Source organism: Anopheles funestus, chromosome 2RL (assembly GCF_943734845.2).
Source record: "Anopheles funestus chromosome 2RL, idAnoFuneDA-416_04, whole genome shotgun sequence".
NCBI lineage: Eukaryota > Metazoa > Arthropoda > Insecta > Diptera > Culicidae > Anopheles > Anopheles funestus.
The window spans coordinates 60077181-60102379 of record NC_064598.1 but is presented as its reverse complement, the minus strand read 5'-3'; the positions used below and the strand labels follow the sequence as shown (position 1 = coordinate 60102379).

The 25199-nt window shown below is 43.1% G+C and overlaps 5 protein-coding genes across 9 annotated transcripts; 2 read left to right on the top strand and 3 right to left on the bottom strand.

The window, feature by feature from the left end:
- Nucleotides 1-21: 21 nt before the first annotated feature.
- LOC125766635 (nonsense-mediated mRNA decay factor SMG8) lies at nt 22-3586 on the bottom strand. The gene is made up of 5 exons (XM_049432842.1): nt 3434-3586; nt 3212-3350; nt 2274-3143; nt 2112-2213; nt 22-2044 (listed from the first exon to the last, which is right to left on the bottom strand). Exons 1-5 carry the CDS (start codon nt 3481-3483, stop codon nt 260-262), a joined length of 2946 nt encoding a protein of 981 aa, XP_049288799.1. The 5' UTR covers nt 3484-3586; the 3' UTR covers nt 22-259.
- A 107-nt stretch (nt 3587-3693) lies between these two features.
- On the top strand, nt 3694-9579 carry LOC125766636 (uncharacterized). Of its 3 annotated transcripts, none has more exons than XM_049432844.1 (7): nt 3694-4131; nt 4301-4461; nt 4538-4798; nt 4870-5066; nt 5134-5840; nt 5947-6132; nt 6208-9579. In XM_049432844.1, the coding sequence occupies exons 1-7, from the start codon at nt 4128-4130 to the stop codon at nt 7545-7547; spliced, it is 2856 nt and encodes a 951-aa protein (XP_049288801.1). In that variant the 5' UTR covers nt 3694-4127; the 3' UTR covers nt 7548-9579. The 3 variants fall into 3 exon arrangements, with proteins under 3 accessions (XP_049288801.1, XP_049288800.1, XP_049288803.1); XM_049432843.1 differs by having other exon boundaries at nt 5926-6132; XM_049432846.1 differs by having other exon boundaries at nt 4128-4190; nt 5926-6132.
- Nucleotides 9498-10252, bottom strand: LOC125766659 (probable RNA-binding protein EIF1AD). The gene has a single exon (XM_049432887.1). It carries the CDS (start codon nt 10126-10128, stop codon nt 9601-9603), a length of 528 nt encoding a protein of 175 aa, XP_049288844.1. The 5' UTR covers nt 10129-10252; the 3' UTR covers nt 9498-9600.
- Nucleotides 10253-10321: 69 nt separating this feature from the next.
- On the top strand, nt 10322-12681 carry LOC125766641 (DDB1- and CUL4-associated factor 10). Its single transcript, XM_049432859.1, has 2 exons — nt 10322-10467; nt 10675-12681. The coding sequence occupies exon 2, from the start codon at nt 10710-10712 to the stop codon at nt 12621-12623; it is 1914 nt and encodes a 637-aa protein (XP_049288816.1). The 5' UTR covers nt 10322-10467; nt 10675-10709; the 3' UTR covers nt 12624-12681.
- A 316-nt stretch (nt 12682-12997) lies between these two features.
- On the bottom strand, nt 12998-23318 carry LOC125766628 (protein cappuccino). 3 transcript variants are annotated; one of them, XM_049432820.1, is made up of 8 exons: nt 22088-23318; nt 19763-20401; nt 18215-18940; nt 17438-17604; nt 15497-16973; nt 13664-14737; nt 13284-13581; nt 12998-13207 (listed from the first exon to the last, which is right to left on the bottom strand). In XM_049432820.1, the coding sequence occupies exons 1-8, from the start codon at nt 22473-22475 to the stop codon at nt 13096-13098; spliced, it is 4881 nt and encodes a 1626-aa protein (XP_049288777.1). In that variant the 5' UTR covers nt 22476-23318; the 3' UTR covers nt 12998-13095. The 3 variants fall into 3 exon arrangements, with proteins under 3 accessions (XP_049288777.1, XP_049288779.1, XP_049288780.1); XM_049432822.1 differs by having other exon boundaries at nt 15596-16973; XM_049432823.1 differs by lacking the exon at nt 19763-20401 and having other exon boundaries at nt 22088-23316.
- Between the last annotated feature and the right edge of the window lie 1881 nt (nt 23319-25199).

The window sequence follows — 25199 nt, the reverse complement described above, 5'->3', positions numbered from 1 at the left end:
CTCGTTTGCATTAAAACTTGGTCATTTTTATAAATGAATAGTTTAATCGTTCAATCAAAACATTAAGTAATATTCCACATCCATAGTATTAAGCAATCATCTTTGTTTAAAACTCACGAAGCATATAAAAGTAAATGTTCAACAATAAGTTCGATAAATTATTGTAACAATAAATTACCGGACTTTACATATTACATGATCACATACAAATCGGAAAGGCCTATGTTTGTGCTATCGACCGTTAGTGCACTCTTGCCATTTATCCCGAAGTATTCGTGGTACCCATCGTGATCGATTCTTCATTCAGCTCGTTCTCTCTAATGCCATACATACCGGCCAGAAGCACACCGTGCATGATCGCGCTGGCCGGATTAACGTCGGTCGGTGCCATCAAAGGTCCGCTATCGCCCTCGTACACGAACGGCAAGCGTAGTATCCAGTAAGAACTTTGCGTTAATTTGATCGGTTCAGTCATGCCGGTCGTAAACGTGGTGCTGGCTTGCATGTTATTCTGAAACAGTTTCACCTTCGGATCAATGATCACATTCACCGGTGCCTTCGGTGTAATGATGTGCACACGCATTAGCTGTGCCGTATTGTTGATAGTATTTCGGCAGGGGCAAGGGAAATAAATGGGCATATCGCTAAACACTACCTTTCTGCCACTGTCGCGTACAATTTCTGATCCACAGCGCAAAATGCTGTCTGGCGCATTCATGATGAACCGATGGCCTCGCAAACACTCGTACTCCACACCAATGAATATTTTGAGCGTAAACGTTTTGTTCTGCTCAAAGCTTTTCGCTGAATGTTGGTTTCCTTTTTTGCGGTTGCGTATTTTTTCATACGATGCGGCCCAACATTGTGCATGCTCCAGGCGTACGCTTACGTCCCATGGTAGGAGAAAATTGGAACCCGAAAGAAAACCGCTCTGCACATGTTCCGGAAGGCCTGTATTATGCGTGTAGATAGAGCTGGAACCTAAACACACTAGTGACCAGGACGGAAATCTGGGCAGCAGTCCAGCCGGACTCGCTGAATGCAACATACCCGGCAGATACTCTGTTGTAGATGGCAATCTAGCCGGTCCAGCCGGATGTTCTGTCCCACTCGGCAGAGAGTCTGTATCATGTTTCAATTTGCCTAATTTGATCACTATTTCGTTCATTTCCTCATTATTAGTGTCCAGCTCTTCTTCATAATCATCATCATCATCATCATCGTTACTGTCACGTGTTTCCAATTGTTCCGTTTCCTTTCTTCCCTCGGAGGGATTCTGTTCCTTCTGGCGTGTACGGCGGTCATTCTCTTTTTTAACTACGTTTCCATCATCTTCGTCGTCTTCTACATCGGAAGCAATGTTAAAACTTAAACTTGCTGAACTATTTTGACTGCGTTGGCTACCGGACAGGAATGGCGAATGGCCGGGAATGGGACGAATATTCGGTCCTACGTCCGATGCGGTTCGGCCGGTACTGTCAAATGACATCAAATTTGAAAAATTTTTGTTTATAAATTCCGCGGCCCGAAAATCACTTATAGAAGGTTCAAATACAGGAAACGGTATACGCTCCAAGCGATTGCAGTTGCTGCAGCTCTTGGCTATAATTTGATAAAACTCATAGTTTGCCTGCCGTATGGTGTACGGATCTTCGCGATGCCCTTGCGTTCGGCCACAGTTACACGAGGATACATAAATTACCCCACTCGAATGCTCGGCCGGATCGATCGTCTTATGCATGCCCAGCACACATGGATTGCCGCGTAAACTCGGATACTCGCATTGCTGTTTGCCGCTCTGCCATATCGCGTCGCAGTACTCCTTCAGTCTTTCAATGCTGGGTTTCAACTCGGGCCCACGTGCATACTCCATTAGAATGTTTAACGCTTCCTGGTACTTTGTTTCGTGAAATGAGGCACTGTAATGCGGTGGTAGCATATCCTTGTACTTCAGCATGGCCAAATCAAGACCCTGCTCACATATTTCACCAAAAAACCGCTCATCAATGTCGACAATGTCGTGAAAATTTTGCAAATAGGCGCTCTGAAACAAGTGAGACCGCGATGAGCCAGTTTGTGACTGAAGTTATTAGCTATTTCGCACAACTTACATAATCCGGATCGTAGGCATCGTAATATGGGTCATTTGGATTATCAATGAACAGCTCGTGCATGTATTTGAACATCGCGTACCATGCTTCGGTTGTAGGAAGCTTCAAAAGCGAAAACAAAATTAAAGCAATTAATTTTAAAGCAACAGAGTAACTACTTACCGCGAAATGCGTTCTGATTCTTTGCCTTCCGGCGTTGTCGTTTTCATCAAAGCCGGATTCTAACGCATCCTCCACGTGCTCTTGTACTAGACTGAATATGCTGCGTTCTTCCTCCGCTGTTGGATCTTTCAGTTCGAATTTAAATGTTGATGGAAACCCAAAACAATCGTACGGTTTGGCCTGTTCCATTATGTCTTGCTCATCCTTTTCGGGAAGTGTCCCCGTATTTGTCTGTTGCTGTTGGCTTAGGTACATTGAGAGTAGATCGATAGAATCTAATAGAGGGTCTTTGTGGCGTGTTTTCGCTTCGCTATAGAAAACGAACTGTTTGGTTTTTGGCAAAGAAAACAGCGACATCGTACTGTTGTTTGTGATGATGAATTCATTGCGTAGCATTTTGTTAATGTAGTCCTCTACCTTGGTTTCAAGCACGTCTATCTCGTCCAGCAAATGATGATCACCACTCTCCGGTAGATGGAACATAAACAAAAGTCTTGGACTGCACAGCCTACATTCTTTGCCCATGAATGATCCCACGTTTGCATTTTTTAACATTTTGGGTAAAAATTTCAACACATACTTCTCGCGTATTATTTTCAGTGATTTGAAGATGGACAGATAGGACATGTCGAACGATGCCGAGGATTCTGCTATCACTAGGATATGGCATACTTGAAGAGCGAACAGAAGCACTCTTGCAAAACGTGTGCGTATTGCGCTGTTAAATTCAATAAAGTGCAACGGTGTATCGTCGGTCTTTTCTAGCATCATCCGTTCAGCTAGATTCAGCAGCACAAAGCTATCGAACGGAGCATCAAAATGAAGGAATAGTGTTTGTCCTTCCGCTCGAAAGTAGAATTTGACTCGACCCTACAAAAAGAGACAATGCGTTAAAAAATAATCGCACATGTAGCTGGTGATAGAACTTTCGACCTTACATCGATTCCTGGCTCATCCGTTAGCGATGAATTCGTGTGAAGAATGTTGAAGTCGATCAATTTGTTGCAATGAGCTTCATTCGATTTGCCCAACACACCAACCACCACCATTAGTTTATCCTTTTGGAACAGCTTCTCTCTATATATCGGTAAACGAAAGCAAAAAAAGGGCAAGGGAGATATTCGTTAGAATAGGGTGTTTGGTTATTCCTAAACCTTTACCTTATGTCCGGAGGTATATCGGGAAACACAAAACTTTCGTACGGTTTCATTTTCAATGTTGGAGCAGCTCGCAGCTATTGCGGCAATGTACCACGATATTTTCGACACGATTGTAAACAAACCAGCCGTCAATGCGTGTTTTGGTCTTGACATGCCTGACGTTTCCATATGCATGCACGCAAATAGAGCTTCGAGAACCGTTCCAGATGGATTGTCTTTTGGCGCCAATTTCGAATCGAAGCCCTGCGTCGCGTATCGTTTTTGTTACGCATTATAATTTTTCCGTCTTGATGCGTTGGTAATAGATGATATTTTGATCATATATAAATGTTGGTGTTGATTGAACCATCCGGTGGTTATTGTTTTCGTGGCCGTCCCGAAACGTCCTTGTTCGTGCGTATACAGTGTCGCGTTCAAAAGCTCGGAGTCTAGCGCGTGTCCTCAACAGGACAGCGCATTTAGTACGCATGGATGTTTGGTGAGCTGGTGTGACTGTATTAGTGAGCTCTATACCGAACCGAGTACTGGAGTGCTGTTCATAAAACGTATTGCTTATTATGGACTGGTAAAAATTGGCATTAGCTGATAGGACATAAGGAAAAAAGGGTCAAGCGAAAGTGGTGGATCTGTGTGAAAAAGGATAACTTTTGTAGCATTCGAGAAACTGCATCCATCGATATACGCATCAAACAACATGGGTAAATAGAATGAGGCGTGTGCGGTGCATTCGCAATCGAAAGAATTGTGTTAATATGCTGTGTGTTCTATAAAAGCTCCCTCGCACCAGTCGGCCATAAAGAATAGCTAATGTTTTTTTCGCCATCAATTATTGAGAACCTGTCCGTTCTTTGGATTGTTTATTTACAGATTTAGAGATCGAAACGCAAAAGCCCACGCTGGATCTAGCGAAAAACTGTCTCAAAAAGGTTCCTAAGATGGAAGATGCTCAGCAGTACAAAGTGTTGATACTGGACGATAACGAGCTGCAAAAGATTGATAACATTGATTCGTACTTGAAGATCGAAAAAGTGAGTCGGCCGCTGCGTGTATATTAGGATAGGGTAATGCGACCGTAATAATACTGCCCATGCCATTTCTTTGCAGCTATCGTTATGCAAAAATCAATTACTGCGAATGTACGGCGTTTGTCGACTGCATTGTCTGAGGGAACTGAACCTTTCCCACAACAAAATCCTCACGATCGAAGGACTTAAAGATTTAGTCTATTTGACTCACTTAAACCTGGAGTGCAACAAAATCAAAACAATCGAACATCTGAACACGAACGTGAACCTTCAGTATTTAAACCTGTCGGAGAACAGTATCACCAGCGTATCGGATATGTCTTACTTAAAAAATTTAAAGGTAAGAATCGCTATTCACCTGTAATGAATGTGTGCTACTAAATATCCTACTGGTTCTATGGTGTTTTGCAGGAACTATTTCTTAACGGGAATCGCATATCGCATTTAAGGCAATGTGATAAACATTTACCTCAATCGTTGGAAAGTTTAACATTAGCGAAAAATAATATAACGGATCTGAATGAAATTTGCACGCTAAGTCATCTGAATAATCTCAACAGTATCACGATAGTGGACAATCCGTGCGTTCAGATGGCTGGCAATGTGGTGTAAGTGCTAGAGAAAGGTTAATGCTTTCGGCAATCTATTGAACTGAACATTTGTTGTCTTTTTTAGTGGATTTGATTACCGACCGTTTGTACTGAACTGGTGCATGAGTGTCAAGCATATAGATGGATTTGTTGTCACTGCCATTGAGAGTCTTAAAGCGGAGTGGTTGTACAGCCAGGGCCGTGGACGTCAGTTCCCAATAGGAGAACAAACAGCATTGGCACGCTATCTTAGCAGTGTTTGCCCATTATCTGGCGAAGCGTTGGAAAATCAGAACGAGCGCAAGCTGCGGCTTATTCTTAGCAAGGCACAGCAGCATCAGCGTCAGTTGCAGGAACAAACAACGCTTGGCAGTGATGGAACGAATCAGTCAGCGAATAATTCCCCATCGTCGCTGCGCCGTAAAGGCCAAGCTACAAGGATACAGTCACCGCGCGTATCGCGTCTAAGTGGGCGCCAAAATTCGCCTGATGCCATGTCAAACAGTTACCATGGTAACCTTTCGAACAATTCCATGTCATCGGGCCATAGCGAAAGTAGTTCCGGAGGATCGCAGCTGTTTGAGTTGACGAGATCGTTGATTGATAACATTACGTCGGACAACAATATAATGTCGCAAAGCCTTGACCCCAACATGTTGGCGGGTAGTAATAGCAGTGCCATATCTGCCAACAATTCGACAATCCCAGGCGCAAGTACAGGCAACGAGTGTATTGTGTTGAGCAAGCAACATACGCAGATGATGAACCAAAACCAGGGCAGTTTGTACAATGGTAAGCTTGAATTTTGAACACAATTCCAGTAACAGTTAGAGATGAAAGTGAAGGGGAAAATTGTTATAACTATCATTCTATCCAGATCAACTCACAAATTCTTCAGTGGTAGCAGGTGGAGGACCGCTAACGGCTGCATCCAAAATGGTACCAGTTCCCGAATCCTTGATGAGTCCGGATTGTGGTCCTACTACGACAACGGCAGCCAGCATTGTACAACGAAATTTACAACATTGCAATATGCAACCACAACCACAAACGCCGCAGATTCCCAAAGCTATAAAAACTAAAGGTATGAGATATGAATTCAGGTCGTAATGGAAGAAAGGACGGAGCGCTAAAAAGCAATGTGGTTTTCTTTTTACAGACAGTAGCCGTTCAGCAGGTCAATCCGGTGGGAGTATTCCGGTTGCTAACGTTCACCCGAAAGGTGGAAGTCCTCGTACATCAAAGAGGAACAACAGTAGCGAACGTTCGTCACCTTCTCTTTCACCGAGAAAAACACTCAACACTCACAATACCAATGGAGGCTCTGGTAGCAATAGCCATTCCAGACCAGTATCATCCCAATCCAAGTATTCCGTACATGCTGCCATAGCAACACCGTCGGAAGGGGGTTCAAGCAATGCCGTTAGCTCGGATGATGACAGTGAAACGATCAACATTGAAAAGCTTCGAACTATTCGTCACAAAGCGGCACAGCAACAGACTCAGCAAAATCTCCCACATGTTGGCTTGGTTCCGAAGACGAAGGATAAGGAGGCTCCGGTAACGAGCAAAGCAATTACCAAGGAAGCAATGGACGATAATAAAGCGACAGAAACTTCAGCCATTCTTATACAGAAACTCTGGCGTGGTTATGTAACTCGCAAGCGGACCCGTGATGTAGTTGAAAAGCTGTTCCATAAGCGAACCAACGATCATATTTTACAGCTGACGAAGGACATGCAAGTAACGAAGGAACAATTGGAATCGGGACGGAAAATTCAACAGCTGCAAATGAAAGCTTTGCGCCAGTTGTGGCGAAAAGTTTCGTCTATGAATCCAGCAGAACAAGCACGTGCTGCTCACAGTAACGTTGGCCAAACGACTGTTTCTGAAGAAGATGAGGTGGGAGAATGTGGCCAGTTAGCGGGTGACGGTTCGGAAAATAGCACTATTCAAGATCTCACAAAATCCTGTTCGATGCTGATGAACCAAGTGCAACAATTACAAGGTGCAGTGCGTGACATTGTCAGTTGTATGCAGTTTTTAGTGCACGTTCCGCCACCTGTACAACCACCGTTGAACAATGCTTCCCAACAGTGTACCAGTGAAACGCAAACGGATATAGTAGCTGTCATTACGCCACAGGTGGAGCGGTTGCAAGAAACGTTTCCTTTCGGTAAAGGATGTGAAGGGCCTTCCAAGGACCAGCTGGGGGTGACCGGCAATAATAAACTTTCCCGACCCTCAACGCTACCGATTAGCTCTACCGAAACATCACCGAAGCTTGTTGGCCAAGGGCAAGACGCAACCGTGGATGAAGGTCGGGATGCTATGGATATGGAATCAATAAGCGGCGATGCACAAATGATCCGAATCGATGAAGCAGACCGTGGAAACGAAGAGGAAAACAACGACGGGGAACAGAAGGAACGTGATGAAAAAGAAATGGAAAGTGTGGTTAAAATTGAAGATCTAACAACTGAAACAGTAGTGCCGTAAGCACGCGAACAAATATTGACCTATTCCTAAGGGGTATATTTTCACAATACTATGGTAAACCTATTCGTAAACAAGCGATTAATGGAAGCATTTGTTGATTATTTTTAAGCTATTTATTTTAAACGATAAATGGTAACTATGTGCTCCGTGGAGGTACTTAGAATAAGGCAGCAGAATAATTTTGGATTACATTTTTTTTATCTTGTATGTAGGTATTTCTAATATTTTCATCTCAAAAGGGCTGTAATGCATTGTAGGATTGAAGAAAGAGCAATGATTTACTTGTATTACCAAAGATGTTAAGCGATCAATAAGTTACAAAAGATAGATGATTGACTGGCGGTATTAATGAAAGATAAAGCTTTGCGAATATTATTTATTTATCGTACATTTAGCAAAGTTGGTTCGAAGTAACATACGATTTAGGTTTTAGGAATGTAACTATGAAGGTATTTCCGCAAAACTAAAAAAATGATTTGAAAAAAAACGTAGGTCTGCATCACCACTCTCTTGCTAAGCATAAAAAACCATCACAGATGTTAATTACACAAAAAAATTAAATGAGGTTACAGCACATAAAGCACGTTTTAATTTGTAAAAGAGACTACGTAACTATAGCTAACTTTCGTAATGCAACACATTGGATAACTTGCCGTATGGTATGTTTTTAAAAATTATTTTTATTTCAAAACTAATGCCCACGAACGTACGTATGTGTGCTTACGAGCGCTATGCTCATCCAGGAACGCCAAATGTTAAAATGCATATGACCATAATATTCAACATCGCTATACCTATCTGTCCAAAACGCGCATGAAGACTCCAAACAGAAACAAAACCACCGTGTCGCCATGGTTGACCAGATGGGGGGAAACATTATGTGTGCGCTAATACCATACATTAGGAATGCTTTCGTGTGTCCGTTGGTCAACCGTTCATTATTAATAATTTCCAAATCTAATCCACACTACAAGTGCCTACATTTTGCTAAGTTGCGAGAGGAAACGATCTTGATGTGAGCAGAGCAACTGAAGTAGATTGAGTGGAGCATGCTAGTATTAGTTGAACTGTTCTTTACCAGGATTAGCATACAGTATAAGTGACTACATTTTCCATTGGCCGGTTTTGATGATCGATATAACTATAACATCTAATGAATTCGGCTCATCAGTAGCGTGGTGGATGCTCTCATGTATGATTTTTATATAGATAGCCGCACAAAGACACACATTTCCATTCCCAGAACACGTGTACGAGGTACAGCTAGCGGTTACATACAGTTGGAAGAATAGTAATCAACAGTCAATAGTAAGGAATAGCTACACGTTTTATCCACAGTTTTGAACAATGTGGAACATTCCATACAAGAGCAACTTTGGTTCTGTAATTCCATCCTTCACTGTGTTACGAATTGCAATTAGCAGGATAGTAATAGATTACAAACTAGCTGTTAAAACACACAAGACGTCGAAAATCATTAAAGATTAGCATGTTTTGATTTACCTTTGCATCGATTATAGCACTAGACAACTAGAGATAGCGTTAGTAAACTTCATGAAGAAATTAATCATTTGAGCCCCAAATTTCTCATGTCGCACATATTGCAAATCAGTTGCGCGTGATGTTACTGTGCTTGTACGCTCTAAAAGATGGTTTTATTGATGTAATAGATAGCCGAGTGTATGTAAGCATCACAGAGAATTTCGAAACAAGGAAAACGATCGTAAGCGATAAAAGTTCGTGATATAAAATGGCTAAAATCGTTGCTCGTACAATTCAAACATTTGCAAGAGATGTGTAATGAAAGTGCATATCTGTGTTTGGCACTTTACTTACACCAGGTCTTGTTCTCTCGCGATCTCTGCCTATCTCTCGCCAAAAAGCCAAAGCTAAAAACAAAGCATCAAAAGGAATTCTTTCCAATAATAAAAAAAAGTCAAGTGCATAAACTTACAAATGTACAGACATATGTATCTTCAGCAGTTTTTGATACTTCTTAACAATTAAACAATAAACGCATCGTCGCATAATACCTATTAAACGGGATATTCTTTTATCGGTCCATTGGTGATTGATTTTGTGTGTTACTTCCTCCCCGGGATGCTTCATTCTCGTCGTCCGTATCTTCGTCTTCATTATCATCATCCTCTTCATCATCATCGTCGTCGGAACTCTGGGCAAGATATTTGCGGTTCGTGTTCCGAAACAGACCATCTTCATCCAAATCGTCTTCCAAATCTCGTTTCTTGCTAAACTGTCGTGGCCATACACCTTCCTTTTCGAACACCTTGACATGTTCCGGCGTCAGAATGCGGCAAATTTCTGCCTTCACCTTGTTACCCTCCTCGATCGGTTCCACCAGTACAAAATCGCCCCGTTTGATCCACACATTTTTGCGAAACTTTACCGGCATCGAGACAAGGAATCGTTCTTCCTCGCCACCTTGGGCCGTTTCTACCTCGTGTAAGTTATTACCCTTGCTGGCAACGATGCGCACGATTTGTTGATTTTCTTTGGGCACATCGAAATTGTCTGCCTCTTGTTCCTTTAGTACATGTTTAATTTTTGTTACACGAGACATAACGAGCGCAGTGGAATATGAAGCAAAGTGAAGCGAAAACAATAGTAAAGTTTTTCTCAACTTTTAAACCGATCACATCGAACTCAGTACAACGCGGTACGCACAATTTTATATCGCAAAGCAACACGACGAATTGTCAAAAGAAAATGGTAAACAAACAAGTATACAGCACCAAAGTCAAAGAGTCAGGTTACCTTTGCTGAGTTGCTGCAGTTGTAACTTTGGCACAAATGCATACCACTTTTGTTGCATTTCGAAAGCTTCTCTGTGTCTGACAACAACAAATCTGCACCTCGTTCATATGCTGTTTTTGTGTACATTTCTGGGATAACGAATAGCGTAAGTATTATCATACTGTTGCCTGTAACATCGAAACCTCATAAAGAATGTGCACTCGTAATTTTGCTCATCAGTTGCACAGTTTTATAACAACACGTTGCGTAGACGCCGTGTTAGCACTGGGCTGCCGGCCGTAGCAATGAAATGTTTTACTTTCGGTAACAACAAACACACAAACTACGTACGTATCCAATTCCATATTTCCAGTTACAAAGAGATCAGTCCCAACATTTCTCCCCAACATGGATGGGTCCGGGGATTCTTCGAACAAGTTCATGCCCATCCATCAATGGTGCTCTCGCAGAGAGCGTGGTTTGGTTCCACGGTTCGGTGATGCAGACACAATCCATCGCACTATCTACCGTTCCTTGGAGCCGAAGAAGATATGGAATGACCCGGGCCGATTCCCCGGCATTGTACGAGATTATGGAGGAGCGTTCAATTTAGAATTTTCTCCAGATGGCACGTTGCTGGTGGCGGCCTGTCAAAAGAAATCGATTGTACTGTTCGATCCACTGACGGAGATACAGATCTGCGCGGTAAAAAATGCCCACACCGAATGTGTAAACTGCATAAAGTTTATTGATCATCGCATATTTGCTACCTGTTCCGATGACACGACGGTCGCATTATGGGACATACGCAATCTGACGACGAAACTTCGCACCTTGAACGGGCACAGCGGCTGGGTGAAGAACATCGAGTTTTCGAAACGCGACGGCATGCTGCTGTCATCCGGGTTTGATGGTTCGATCTATGCCTGGGAGATTAACAACTTCACAGAATATGGCTCCGTATGTCGGCGAGTACTTCATGTTTCTGGACTGTTGCGGTCGCGTTTAACACCCGACGAAAACCGACTAGTACTAAGTATGAGTAGCGGCTATTTAATGGTCATTCACGATCTGGATCTCGCAAATCTTGCAAGCGATCTCGACGGATTCTATCCCAACGTCTACCGGCTGATGCAGGTCGGCCGCCAGCTTATTCCAATGGCAGCGCGCTTTAGGCCCATGTTTTACTCCAAACGCAAGAAGAACCGTATCGAGCTAGTGACAGACTTTCCGCCCAACAACAACCCGGAAATGATCTGTGGACTAGCGATGCACCCGCAAGGCTGGTGCACCCTGTCCAGAAACGTGTCAACTGACGAAATGACCGAGTGGTCCGTTGTGCACGATATACAAGAGCTGCCTCAAGATGAAGAAATGGACGAGGATGAGGAGGAAGTGGTAGCGCGCGAGCAGGAACGCCGAGAGGAACAGGAAGATGAAGTAGAGGAACCGACGAACAGCGGTTCGGATATGGCTGCAGGGCCACAACCTAGCACGAGCGGGCTATCTAGACGATCGACTAGAAATAGTCAGATGGGAAGCGTTTTTCGCTTAAATGTTACCATGCGAGAAATGATGCCATCGGTCGATGCAAACAACGAACCTGCGGCTGGTAGCAATGGAAATAACGCAAACGCGGGCACTAACGAACCGGAACCTTCCGGAAGTCGTAACAATTTAATAACACCACCGCAACAAGAACCACATGGTGGGGAGGCAGGTCCGAGTGCACAGTCAGTGCCTATAGGAAGTGCAGGCCGTCCATCTATGCTTGGCAGACGTGTAATGGTAACGGGACGGTATCTGCGTTCCGACATTGGTAGCACCGATATATGGGCTACCGAGATAACTTTCCGAGAGCGTAAGAACATGCCGAATCCACAAGTGCGCAACAATCGTGGTCAAATCTATGGCATAGTGTCCGGCGTCAGCTCTTCCGCGAGCACCGGTTACACGGGTGCGGGAAGAAAGCGTGTGACAGAAACGGTTTCTAAAAATGCTTCCCGTATGCTTTACTACATTCAGGAATCAACTACGAAGCAGGGTTACATCAAGGAATCATGCTTCTCGCCAGATGGTCGCATAATCTGCTCACCGCACGAAAATGGTTTCCGTTTGCTGGCATTTAACGAAAACTGTAACCAACTACAACATGCCACCGGAATTTGGCGTAACGAGAATCCACAGCAGTTGCAGGAACTGAAGCATAAGCAATGCCACTCGTCTATGGTAGTTAGCAGTCAGTTCAGCCCACGATTCCCACTACTCGTTACGGGTTGCTTGCTGGGTAAAATCGTCTGGCATCAACCGGCACTGTACTGAACACGCCCCACAAGCGTGGTAATAATAATAAAGAGTTCATGTAACGTATTCATTTCAACTGCCTGGTGCTAAAATTTCCGACTGAAGTAATAGCGTCCGAAACAAGCCTTCAACCAAACAGCTTTGTTTCTCTGTTAGAAAAGGAAGATTCCCAATTTGGACCGCAACATGTGTCGAGGGGGCAACCATACTATGTTAAACGATAATGAAGGAACCGTTACAAGGATCAATTTTATCAGTTCTGCAAGGAATAACACCCCAAACACTGGAAGTTTTGATCATACGATGTAAATGGTAGATAAAAAACATGCAAAGGTCTTACTGATACGAATCGAAGACGGGCATGCGGAAAAGCGTCGGGAAAGATTTGTACGTAAGTTTTTACATTAATACTTTATTATAGGTTTTTGTTTACTCGTAGCGCTACAACGCATGCATTCCATGTTCAACTTCCAAACCCGTAGTTGGTGCTTTAGTTTTGCATCAATCGTTTCATACGTTCTTTTAGCGAGCCGGGTTTCACTTTTGCTGTGGTTTGTTTTGCACCGGACGGTGCCGTTGATGGACGTTTGGTCTTTTTTAAACTGAAAGCAGAGGATGAAGCAAAGGTTTCATTAGAGGTAACGTAAAGCGGCATGTAACTTGGTCGCGTAATCTTACAGTTCATTTAAATGGTGCTGCATTTCCTTTTTAAAAATGCTCCTAAAGTCGTGTGCGAACGGTAGCCATAGTTCGAAGAACATTTCGGGCTTGCATTCTTCTAGTGTGCCCGTTTTAGGTGTAAAATGGTAGAAGCGCATTGTGCGAACGAAACATTCGCAACATTCCTCGAGCTTGCAGAATTGCTTTTCGATACGAGCGGTGGCCTTTTCAATGAATTCTTCCATAATTTCCTTGAATGGATGCAAATGATCTTCCGTTGAATCTTGGATAACTTTGTCTGCAGTTCTGCGGCACTCTGGAAGCAGTAAGACAGTACACAATAGGATCAACTTTTTTACAACAGAAACGAACGATGATTGACCAACAATTGAACTTACCTTCTGTTTTTGAGCGTAACATTGTAAGCTGCGTTCTGCAATCGTCGTAGTCCACTATTACGGCCTTATCCAGATCACCAGGATCCGGAATGGGTAGCTTTATTTCCTGCAATATGATACCACTCTTGCGGCATTGGCTGATATAGGTACGGATTATAAAGTGCAAGAGCGTCGTATTAGTGTCGGCCGACTTGACATCCTTGAGCTTGCTTAAAATCTCCAATCCAAAACCGTCCGCCTGTCCGCGGGTACGGTTGCCTCCGTTCATGAAATTGCCCAGCGTAAGTATGATTGAAAAGAGATGTTTCAATTCTTCGCTCTCCGTAAGAAACTCGCAAGTCTGTTTAACCGTTTTGAGTTTGCGTGACACGCCTTTGTAATGTTCCTCGAATTCGGCCTGAAATACGATGCAGGAAATGCGTTCCGAGAAGAACGAAATGCTTGATATGCGCAAAAGGAACTGTTCCGGCTGATCGAGCGGGATCGCATTGTTATTATTGGCCAAACTGCTCTCTGCGTAGTCGCGGATCTGCATCAGCTCTTCATCGCTGGCTTTAATTTCAAGGATTTTTTGCATCGCTTCCAGACTCACGACGGACGTATCACAGTGGTAAATAGCACACTCAATTTCGTCCCATTCTACGTGCAAACTTTTTGCGAAAATACCCACATTTTGGGATCTTTTGCAGTCGAGTATTTTAATGGTTTTTTCCGGTTTCTCTACCTTTTCCCGAAGTTTCGGTATGATTACTTGGCGCGAAAACAGCTCAGTAAACTCCTCCAAGTTGTCGAGATTTGTTTCCTCAAGCTCCTGCCACAGACCTAGACGCTTTTCGATTTCCAACGATGTGGGTGGCGAGGAATTTGTTTCTAACTTTGTAGCATGCACTCCACCATCAGTAGGCTCCGTGACGCTTGTGCTCGATATGGAGGACGCTCCGTCGGTTTCGTCACACAGCGACGTCGACATCACGTTGGAATTTTTGCCAGCGCTACTACTTTTTGGTGCTATAATGCGGGTCCAATAGAGGGGTTTCATCGGTTTAGGCGGATTAACCGGTTGTTTGCGAAGAACTGGGGAAAGGAAATTAATTTTAATATTAGTGACTATTATATTGCTAGCGACATAACTACGGATGTGAGACACAAACTACCAACGGAAACACAAACAATTGAGGACCTAATAACCAAAGGAAGAGTCGAATATTTAAAAGGGTAGCGTATGCACGTGCATATTGCGCAAAGACGTAAAGTTAATTACAAAACGATTTAAAGTTGAAACAGCATAAATACACAATCCTTTCGTGAAGTGTCTAAAACGTTTTCCTTTATAAAAAACGCATCAGAGTAACGCAAACGTTTAAGTTTTAGAATAAAAATTAACTTTTGCAAAGGGCATTTTCAATCGAACCAAAAATTTATCAAACAAGACAATATTTCCACACGAAAAGATGAAAACAATTTTTACACAAAATAAATTAAAAGCCTTAACCAAAGATCGTTGTTTGAAAGAAAAATTAACAGATGAGAAAATTGGAAAAGCTCATTACTATTACTACAAGTACTACTTCTACTACCATTTAAGTGGGTGCACGTTGTAAAAAAAAACGATCTTGATAGGATAGACATAGAGAAAAAGCGTGTGGTCGGTTGGACTTTCTACGCGTTTCCAAAATTGTACAGATGTTACTCAAATTTCTTCAGTATTACTTATCGCTAGAGTGTTTTTTTAACCGAGGAAAAGTGAGTTTACCGAAGAAAGGTGAAAATTGTGAAAAGTAAAATTGAAGGGTAAAAAAGATTGAGATTGAGGGAACAAAAACAAACGCTTACTATTCGCCGCATACCATCCTCCGGGCACTGGTATGGGTAGTGGTAGTGGCGGAGGGCCACTGGTGTTCGCAGTAGTGGAGGCACTTGACGCTAATTTACCTGGTCCAGGTGGTGGAGCCGCATTCGGCCCATTTGTACCAAGCCCGCCACCAATACCACCTGGTGGGGGCGGTGGTGGTCCTATCAAAGCTGTGCCAGCAGCTCCTCCCGCAGGACCAATCCCCATTGGTGGAGGCGGTGGAGGTGGTGGAGGAACGGAAAGAAGTTTGCCTCCCTCGCCAACCATTGGCATTGGTGGCGGTGGAGGTGGAGGTGGTGGCAATGATGTAGTTTGGAAAGGTGTTGGAGGTGGTGGTGGTGGGGGAGGAGGAGGAAGGGACGACTGTTGTACCCCGGTCGCAGTTTGTGCTGGAATAGTATTGAAGAGAGGTGGTGGCGGTGGAGGTGGCGGTGGTGGCAAAGACGGCTTAATGTCAGAAGGACATGGAATGGCTGTATCGTCCTGGGAATGAATTTTATTACTGGGGTCGGTTTGCGTTTCCCTTGTTACTAGCGCTGGCTGTGCGCTGTCCATTAGAACCGTATGATCTGCACTTCTTTTAACGTTTGCAGATTCGTCTGCAGATTGAGCTAATAGAGTGGACGTTGTACTTCCAGATGAGAGCGATTTGGCGCAGCTAGAACAGACGTAATTGGTCACGGATGGAGCACACGGCACATTACTATTAGGCATATTTGCTTCGTTGAAGTACCGCGTCGTGTCATGCTCTGGAAGATCACTGATGTTGCTGGCAGTAATACTGTTGTTGAGGAATGTTTGGTGCGTATTCGCAGTTGTATCACGTGTAACAGAAGTTTGCTTTTGCTCATCTTGTACTCCTTGGTTGGGAGACGCTTGTAAACTGTGGCTTACAATACTTTCGCTTGAGTTATTGTTTTCTTGTATTATGGATTTCCCTTTTGGAGTGCTGGTAGATGCAGCAAACACTGTACACTCGGTTTCGTTAAGTAGATCGGTCGTGGCTTTATCGTATATGGTGCAATCAGTGCCATTGAGAAGATCTCGGAACAGTAATCGATAGCTATTGCTCATTGATTGCTCGTTGAAATTGTGATTCTTAGTCATTTCAGCTGCATCAGCCGGGATACTGTTGTTAAAGAATAGCTCCTGCAAAATGCTCTTTAGTTGAGCGATCGTTTCGCAGCTTGCGATTCGGCGCCGGAGAAGCTGAAAATCACTCGCTTTTTGATCGTCATTCTGATCTTGGCCGAGGCTTTCGCTCATGGTTTTATCGCCGTCAGATTTACTATTGGCGAGTTGTTCAATGTTCGTGCTAGTTGATTGATGGGAAACACTTTTTGTAGTGGACTGTGTTTCCGACGCGTGCGGCCAAACGACGTGTGGTTCAAGTCTACCGGGTGTAACAGGTGTCGGTGTTGGAGGCTCGGTATGCGTCCACTGGTACATGAGATTCGTCTAAAAAGAAACCAAATTTTAGAACAATCAGCAGACAACCGCGAGTTGGTTGAACAGAACTGAAAATGGACCATATTTATGTTATTTAACCCACATAATCAAATGAATTCTTATGGATTTATCTAATTTTTTTTGCTCACACATTCGCCTTGTACATTGTTGTTTACGTGCGACCGATATACACTCAAAACAGAGCGTGATGCGTGAACCTTTTGTTATCATGTCACAGCATTCTCTTCATTTTGTTTGTCAACACCTTTCGTTATCATCATATATCCGCTAGTGTGCGTCCACTTTATCTCGTTGCTAAGTGAGTTACCGTTAAAATGAAGTACGAAACTTAAGGTGTCATTACATGATATATTACAGCAATGAACTCGTCAAGGTTTTCTTGATAGTTAAACACGACGGGAAAATGGGATTTGTACACAAATTTAAGCTTTTATTCTTCTATGAGATCTTACCCGAAAAGTATCCTGTGGTGGAGCATGTTTGTCAGGTATCTGTTTCATGACGCCGGCAACAAGAAGATTTGTGCAGTACTGGAATAGGAGAGCTTGCAGGTCTTGTTCGTTTACTCCTGGTATATTCGAAGGTAGGGATGATGATAACCAATTCATCAGCATATGTCCTGTAATGGAGAATAATGCATTAATGCAATTTGTAAACTACAATTAGTTTTTCTAGCTGTTAAAACACGAATAGCAAGAAATGTGTGATGTACTGTTTGCGAACATAAATTATTTGAAGATCGTTTTGTGAACAGAAACTATGAAAAAGGTGCAGAATTGGTATTAACTTTTCATTCCGTTTCGAAAGAACTGTGCAACCAAAGAAATGGTTGATGACAATAGTACAGATAAATGCGGCCACATCTGCTGATAAGGTGATACAACAACATAGCATGCGCAATAGTCAGAAATGTGATGTTCCTGTGAGGTGAGATTGATAAGCGATAAGTCAGGCATACTTCTTTTTTTTTCTTTTGCTTGGCACTCGAAAGGTGCAGGTTTTGTTCACAAATACCTGGCTTTAATATTTTATACCAATTTCAAATATTAACACATGCAAATATTAAAAAAAACATAACATGATATTACGAATGGTTCATATTATCGATTATAATTGTTATAAATTCGTAAGGTTAGTCTACACAATCTACAAAACTAAAACATATGGAACTAGAAAGGATGGTGGGTGGGTATGCTTTACACCACACCTGCCTCGAAAACCGATTTTACCTTCAAATTTCTCATATGCAAAAAAGTTGAGCTTTTCTGGAACGTAAGACGGTCGTACAACTCTGTTGGCCGGAGTCGTGCCCGAAAAGTTATTAGCGCTGACCTTACGGTCAGTTAGCACAGGTAACTTTGTGCCTACGTAAAGGCTAGATTTGGTCAGTACTTTCGTAGGTTTCCCATTAGTTGGAACACGTGTTCCAATACCGGTTGTTCCCGTTCCATTGCTGCCTGTAACGGTGACACTACCCGTTCTGCGATGGGACAGAGGCACCCGTTTTCGTTCCATACTGTTATCCGGAGGTGGTGAAGATGATTCCGATGAGTCATACAGGGCAGTTTCTGACTCAATGCAGACGTTGCTCACGTTGTGTTCGATGTGCAGGTTCGCTTGTGATTCCTTACCGCTAGAGTAGTTTTCATTGCAGGGTGAAACACTGATGTGGGATACATTCTTGCACTCTAGTTTTGCTTTTAGACGCTCCTCTCGTTCAATGTCAGTGCCACCGAGTGTCAGTGATTCATTCCTGCAGATGGTTAGCTGAGCTAGTGGGGACCGATTGCGAACAGTCGAAGCGGTATCGTTAAGATCGCAGATGTTTTCTTCGGAATAGTAAGCTTCGTTAATTTCGGTCGCAAAACCGCCCTGCGGTGATGCTGGATCCGTGAAGATCGAGTCAGAGCTTGAAGAAGTGGTACGATCGCGCAAGTGTATGACATTCGGTGTATCTACAAAAAAGATCGTTATCATTGAATAATGTGCCATAGGGTACTAAAATCTCTTGCAAGTGAATAATATGTACTGCACATTACAGGGTATTCTAATTTCAAGGTGGTAGGATTCTTCTAAACTACACATCAAATTCTTTCTGAATAAATAATAAGCTATAGAAATTACTACAATTAATGGTTTCAAGTAAAGTTGTAAACAGTTATTAATGGCGTAAAATTGCAAGAAAATATATTCGAATAACTACTCAAAAAGCAACACAACACGCAAAAAATGATTAATTGTACAGCAGTAATGTGTGGATTCCTAAATCGCCTTATAACATTCATTCCGTTCTGTCCTTCGTTTTGCTTCATTCATAGATTCTATCAATGAGTGGTGTGTGCGTGACGTTGGCAACGTTGCACACTCTCCAATATCCAAACACTTCTGTTTTGCTTCTCTTGATCGTTTCGGGTATGAACAGAATGGGCGCAGAAACAATATGGAATGATCTAATTTTGTAGGCGGCCTAAAGTAGAATTCACTCGAATTGTACACGTCTCGTTGCTACACTTAGCTTCTTCATGCCGGGAAAGATCACTTAAATTAACGGTACACACATAATTCTATACTCTTCTCTCTTTCTGTTTCATTCCGTTGCTAGAACGAAAGACTTTGTAGAGGAACATTTCACCACAAAACAGGCGAATTCTAAAACACAAAAAAACACTCGCATAAAACATCTGAACTATCTCATTTAACACCAACTTGCAACTTGTTGCATTCTTTCTAAAGTTATACAGCAAGTCGAAAAGATAAAATATACACCACACACCAACCTTTGCTGCGTAACGCCGCGCACGAATTGGTGGAAGGTTGGCTTTCACGCGCGGCTGGAGTTTGATTGAGTGAATTGGCCCTTTTCCACGAGTCGGTAGTGACAATGATCGGGTTCGCTGGCTGTTGGCCGACCACACCACCACAACCATCGGTGAGCGTGTTGTCCGTGGCTGGAACTGGTTTGCTGCGTAGCTGCGATGATGCCGCCCTACTGCAGTGGGTCGGTTGTTGGGTGGAGGTTTCGACATCGTTTGTTGTTATAGAAACGGAATGCGTCGCGACCGGCAAGCCGCTATCTTGCCGCTGTATTGGTGCGTTGTTGCATTCGCGGGTGCCAGTGAGCGTACTATCGTGACCGGTGCTACTAGAACTGGCTGCTGGCGGACATGTATGGTGCGGCAGCGTTTGTTGTGGAGAAATGTGCTTGTGCGTCTCTAAGCAGGTCAGCGACTTACAGTGATCGGGCGGGTGTGTGAATGATGCGCTTGGGTTGCTGATCATGCCCCCCGTGTTTGATGTCGTCATCGTTGTAGCCGGTATGGCGGGTGGTGGTCGTTGAGGGTGAGTCTCGTAAATTGCGTCATCAACGGATCGCGACGCATCTTTTGCATGCTTGGCTGGTTTGCCACCAGTTGAGGCTGGTCGTTCATTTTAATGCGTGTATGTTCGTTATGATCGTGAAAGGAGAACAAAGAAACACGCTCAAATAAGGTAATTTTTTTCATATCAAGATATGAGCGAACAGGAGCATAACTTTATTATATTCACATAATGTATGTTAATGTATTCATTTTTAAGATGTTTTGAATATGTTGTATATTTTGTGCAACTTATAAATAGATAAGATTTAGATTGGATTAACAATGGCCAATCTTAACATCGATCAGCAAATGATCCTTACAAAATATACGCAGTCAACAAATTAAGGCAGAAGCTTATTTAACTTAAAAATTATTTCCTATTTCGATGGCATTCTATTCCTTACCTCTCTATATACAGACTTATATTTTTAGTTGGCACATTAATTTTAATAAAATCACTAATTATTAATTTATCATTTTACGAGGCCGTTAAACATGCTAACCGTGGTGTTGAACAGTTCGGAATATAGTCAGAAAATACTTATCTCAAAATTCCCATGCATGCGAAACTAGTTTGTCATTAGAATAGTCCAAACTGATCGTTTACAGTACATTAACCGTTGTTTAGCCTTATATCACTAAGGGAGAGAGACAGCAAAGCAAGTATTTACGCGCCATCTACAACATGTCAACATTGTGTCGTCAAATATTGATACTTAGCTAGTGAATACTTTGCACAGTTTACAAAGGGAGTAAAGTAAATCGCTTGAGAAGAGGTTTACTATTTCATCACACTTAATTCCCAGATAATGGTTAAACAGCTTATCGTTTTGCATTAGGTTATTTTCTTTGTGGTTAACAATCTTTTAAAATTATCTTAAACCATTTAAAATAAAGATTGCAATTAGTGTCGCTATAGCTTAAAGTAAAGCGTAAAATGTTTGGTTACAGTTTACAGTAAGTTTCTAGCATAGATACTTAAAAAAACGTGTCTTACGTTTTCATGCGAGATAAATTCTTTTATGGATGGTTTGTTAAAGTGTCCTGTTAGATTTTCTGTCATGTTATTTTTTTAATTTTTTAATTTTTGTCGAGAAGCACACCAATTTTGAAGCTTTAAGCAGCTTTCGTATGTATAATGTCAAAAAAGTATCTTCCATTCATTGCCTTCGGAACCGAGGAACAAAAGTCCTATCAAATGTGAGAGTTTTCTAATTCAAAAACACCTTTTTATCACATTTTGATATGCTTCTTATGCGAAAAACTCGCCAAAAGAGCGAACTCGTTATGAGGGAGTTGACTGTATTTGAAATGATTTGATAAATTAAGAAATTGATACACATGTACCACGAACACGTCATTATCATGTTTCTTTCTGGTGCCAATATCACACCTGACAGGCCACGAACAAAATTGACTCGGAGTGAAATTTGAAACATATTTTTGATCTACATCACATGCTAATCCAGACATGAAAGGTGTGTAGAACAGCTGAACCATGGCGCGGGAAAGTGCTATCGATGTATTATTTACCACGTGGTGAAGGAAGGCAATACGGCTGCTCAGGGCATCATTAATAATGCATATGATTATGTTACCGAATGCATACAGAGAGATCAAATATGTACAAACAAATTATATCATAATAACAGACCCATTTCAACCCACAAATCTATTACTATTGCTCACTTTAATCGAAGTCATGAACCATCGATATAATTTAGGGTTTATTACAATACATACCTTGTTGTTGGATGTAATCAAACTCCTCGTCGTCGCGCCCATTCGAGTCAGCTGATTTCTCGGCAATCTCACTAATGCTACCATTCTGCTCACGGCGTGAGTTGTTCCGGTCCAAGTGAGCAGCCGCATCCAACAGTATGTTCGAAAAGCCGTCCTCTTCCGTGTCAGCAGTAACAAGGTCGGGCTTGGTGACATCATCTTCGACGCTAAGCCTTCCACCGGTCAACGTTTGACCCTCGTGTTCCACCAACAACTGCTTGCGTTTGCCGAATTTGATAAAGCTTCGACCCTTGGAGAGGGACGGTGTTTTGGACGACCTTGAGGTTGGCTGCTGCTCAGCTGACGCAGCGTTCGGCTGGGTGGCCGCGTGTGCCTGTGTATTTCCCATCACGCAAGTCCTGTCAAATCCTTATGTTTTTGTGTTTCGATTTACTCTACCACTCTTTTCAATCACTTCCTGCCATGTAGTACAACGTTTTGCTTCGAGGGGTGGCTATCTTTCCACGTACCATTAGCACTTAAATGGAAATACTGGCAAGAAACGTTTGCTGCAAAAACAACCAATTAAGACCACAACACAATCACCGCAAGTGGTGCAGGATTTCCCGTTCGACGACATCCTGGCACAGTTTACTTTGATCGCGGCTGTGTAGCAATAATGATGAAGGCACCGATTGTGGCAAAAATTGCACGTTTCTTTTGCGCTTACAAGGTTACTTTGATAGTGCAAACACACAGCGTATGGATTTTTCCGGCGCACACACCTTTCACTGCACGAGAGACGGCTTGCGTTTGGATTTTCCACCTGCATTCACGGTGCATCGTTTCACTCTCACTACGCTCTCATCTGCTGCTGCACTGTTTTCACCAGCTCGGTTTCGCAATTCGATCGCACAGTTTCGTTGTTTGTTTGTTTGGAACCCGAATCAAACTCTTGACTTGCGCAATACCGACGGTCTGTCTGTTGGCGCGCGTTTTCCATAGAAATTCAAAATTTCAAACATGCGTACGTTTGAGTTTTCAGTTGAGTTTAAATTTGTTTAATCACTTCATGCACCGTACTTGCATTGCAACGTGAATATTTCTTCGAATAGCCGTGCACGACGTGCGTGTGCTTCTCTCTTCGTGAATATCCGTTCACGATCTTCACATGCATTTCTTTCAATGTGCGCACGAGCGTTTGCTGTTGCTTCCAGTTGCGTTGGAGTGTAAAATGAAACTACTGGCTTTAGCAGCTCGCATGGTATGGAGAGGCCCAAATAAAACGGCCGAATCACCGCCGAATGGTGGCAACGGTGTAAAGCCAACCGCAACGAAAGTGTAATCTTTGCTTGATCTAGGCAGTTTGTGGTGTCTTTCTTCATGGTGCTATTGCTTCGGCTGCGGTTGAAAGCATGGTTGTTTTCTTTCAAACGCTTCGGTACATGGCGACATTGTTCCGATAATGCACCGTACGTGAACAAGAAGGAAAATGTCCCCCCGAGTAGTGTTACTTGATGTTACTTTTATTTAATGCTGGTGTAGCTATTAGTTCACTTTTAAATACTACCATAATACTACATATCCAATCAGTTTCATTTGTTATTCAAACGAAAACAACCTCAGAAAATTATGCTTTTTAACCATGAACCATGAACACTTCAGAGCCGGGCATGGAAATTACTTTATATCAGCATGGAAAATACAATTGTTACACATCCATGCGGGCGTCGCCTTGGGGGAATGGCGGTGTGTGGAAAAGCTAAAAATAAATTATCCGAACACTACCGAAGAATGGAAATGAGCCAGCGGCGTTCCTTGGACTGCCTTCTTCTTCCACAGCTGTTGATAGGAGGTGCGTTGATCACGGGTGTTGGTTTTTGTTTGTAGTTTTGTGTATGTATATTTAAAGAGTAGCACTCAGGCAGGAAGCTAACGGAGCGTCTAAGAATATTTGTATCACCCTTTTCGACTGGAAGACGCTCGAAACGAGATCTTCATGGAAATGGGCTTGCGAATTAATGATCTTGTTCAGATGGTTGTTTTTTGTTTTTTGTTTTTGGATTTACGATACTTATCTTATTGTTCACGAAAAATAGTCGATATTCGCAAGAGACTGTTTTAAGTGCAAAAAAAACCCTGGAAGAAATTCGCATTACTTTAAACTTGTTTAAAACTCACTTCGAATAGGCTTGCCAAGACACTGTTTTAAGGAGGACGAAATTTTGTTGAAGGTGTTTTTAAAATATTACTATTTTATACGTATTGATTTGTTTGAAGTGACCTCAGAAGAAAAATCAACAACTCTTACATCCCAGGAACCAAAAAACAATGTCTTGCATTCAAATACTGGTTCGTGTTCATTATCATCAATTCTCTAACGTACTATTGGCATAACCTGTGCTCCAAATATCAAGACTAGTGATGGGTAAATCCGACAAAAAACCGGAATCGCTTCCGAATGACTCCATAAATTTTGGAAGCGGCTCCGGAAGGTAGGTGCAGTACTCCGAACTCGGAGCCGTCCGGAACCGCCCGGAACCGTCCGGAACCGCCCGGAGCCGTCCGGAATCGCCCGGAGCCGTCCGGAGCCGCCTAGTCGGCAGCCGGAGCCGTCGGAATCGTCGGAGCCGTCGGAATCGTCGGAGCCGTTCGGAACCGTCCGGAGCCGCCTAGTCGGCAGCCGGAGCCGTCGGAATCGTCGGAGCCGTCGGAATCGTCGGAGCCGCTAGTTGGCAATGATGTATTCTAGATTATTGCACTATCAGCAAATTTTATATAATCTGGTAAAAGTAAAAAAAAATAAAGCAATCTTTATTTAAAAAAATTAAAAAAATAAAGCGCTAGCAATAACTAGCGGCTCCGGACGGCTTCGACGATTCCGACGGCTCCGGCTGCCGACTAGGCGGCTCCGGACGGTTCCGGACGGCTCCGGACGGTTCCGGACGGCTCCGACGATTCCGACGGCTCCGGCTGCCGACTAGGCGGCTCCGGGCGGCTCCGGACGGCTCCGGGCGGCTCCGGGCGGCTCCGGGCGGCTCCGGGCGGTTCCGGGCGGAATCGTGGTTTTAACCTAGCCGGAATCGGAGCCGGAGTTGCAATGCTCGGAAGCGGTTCGGTGCCGTGGGTGCGA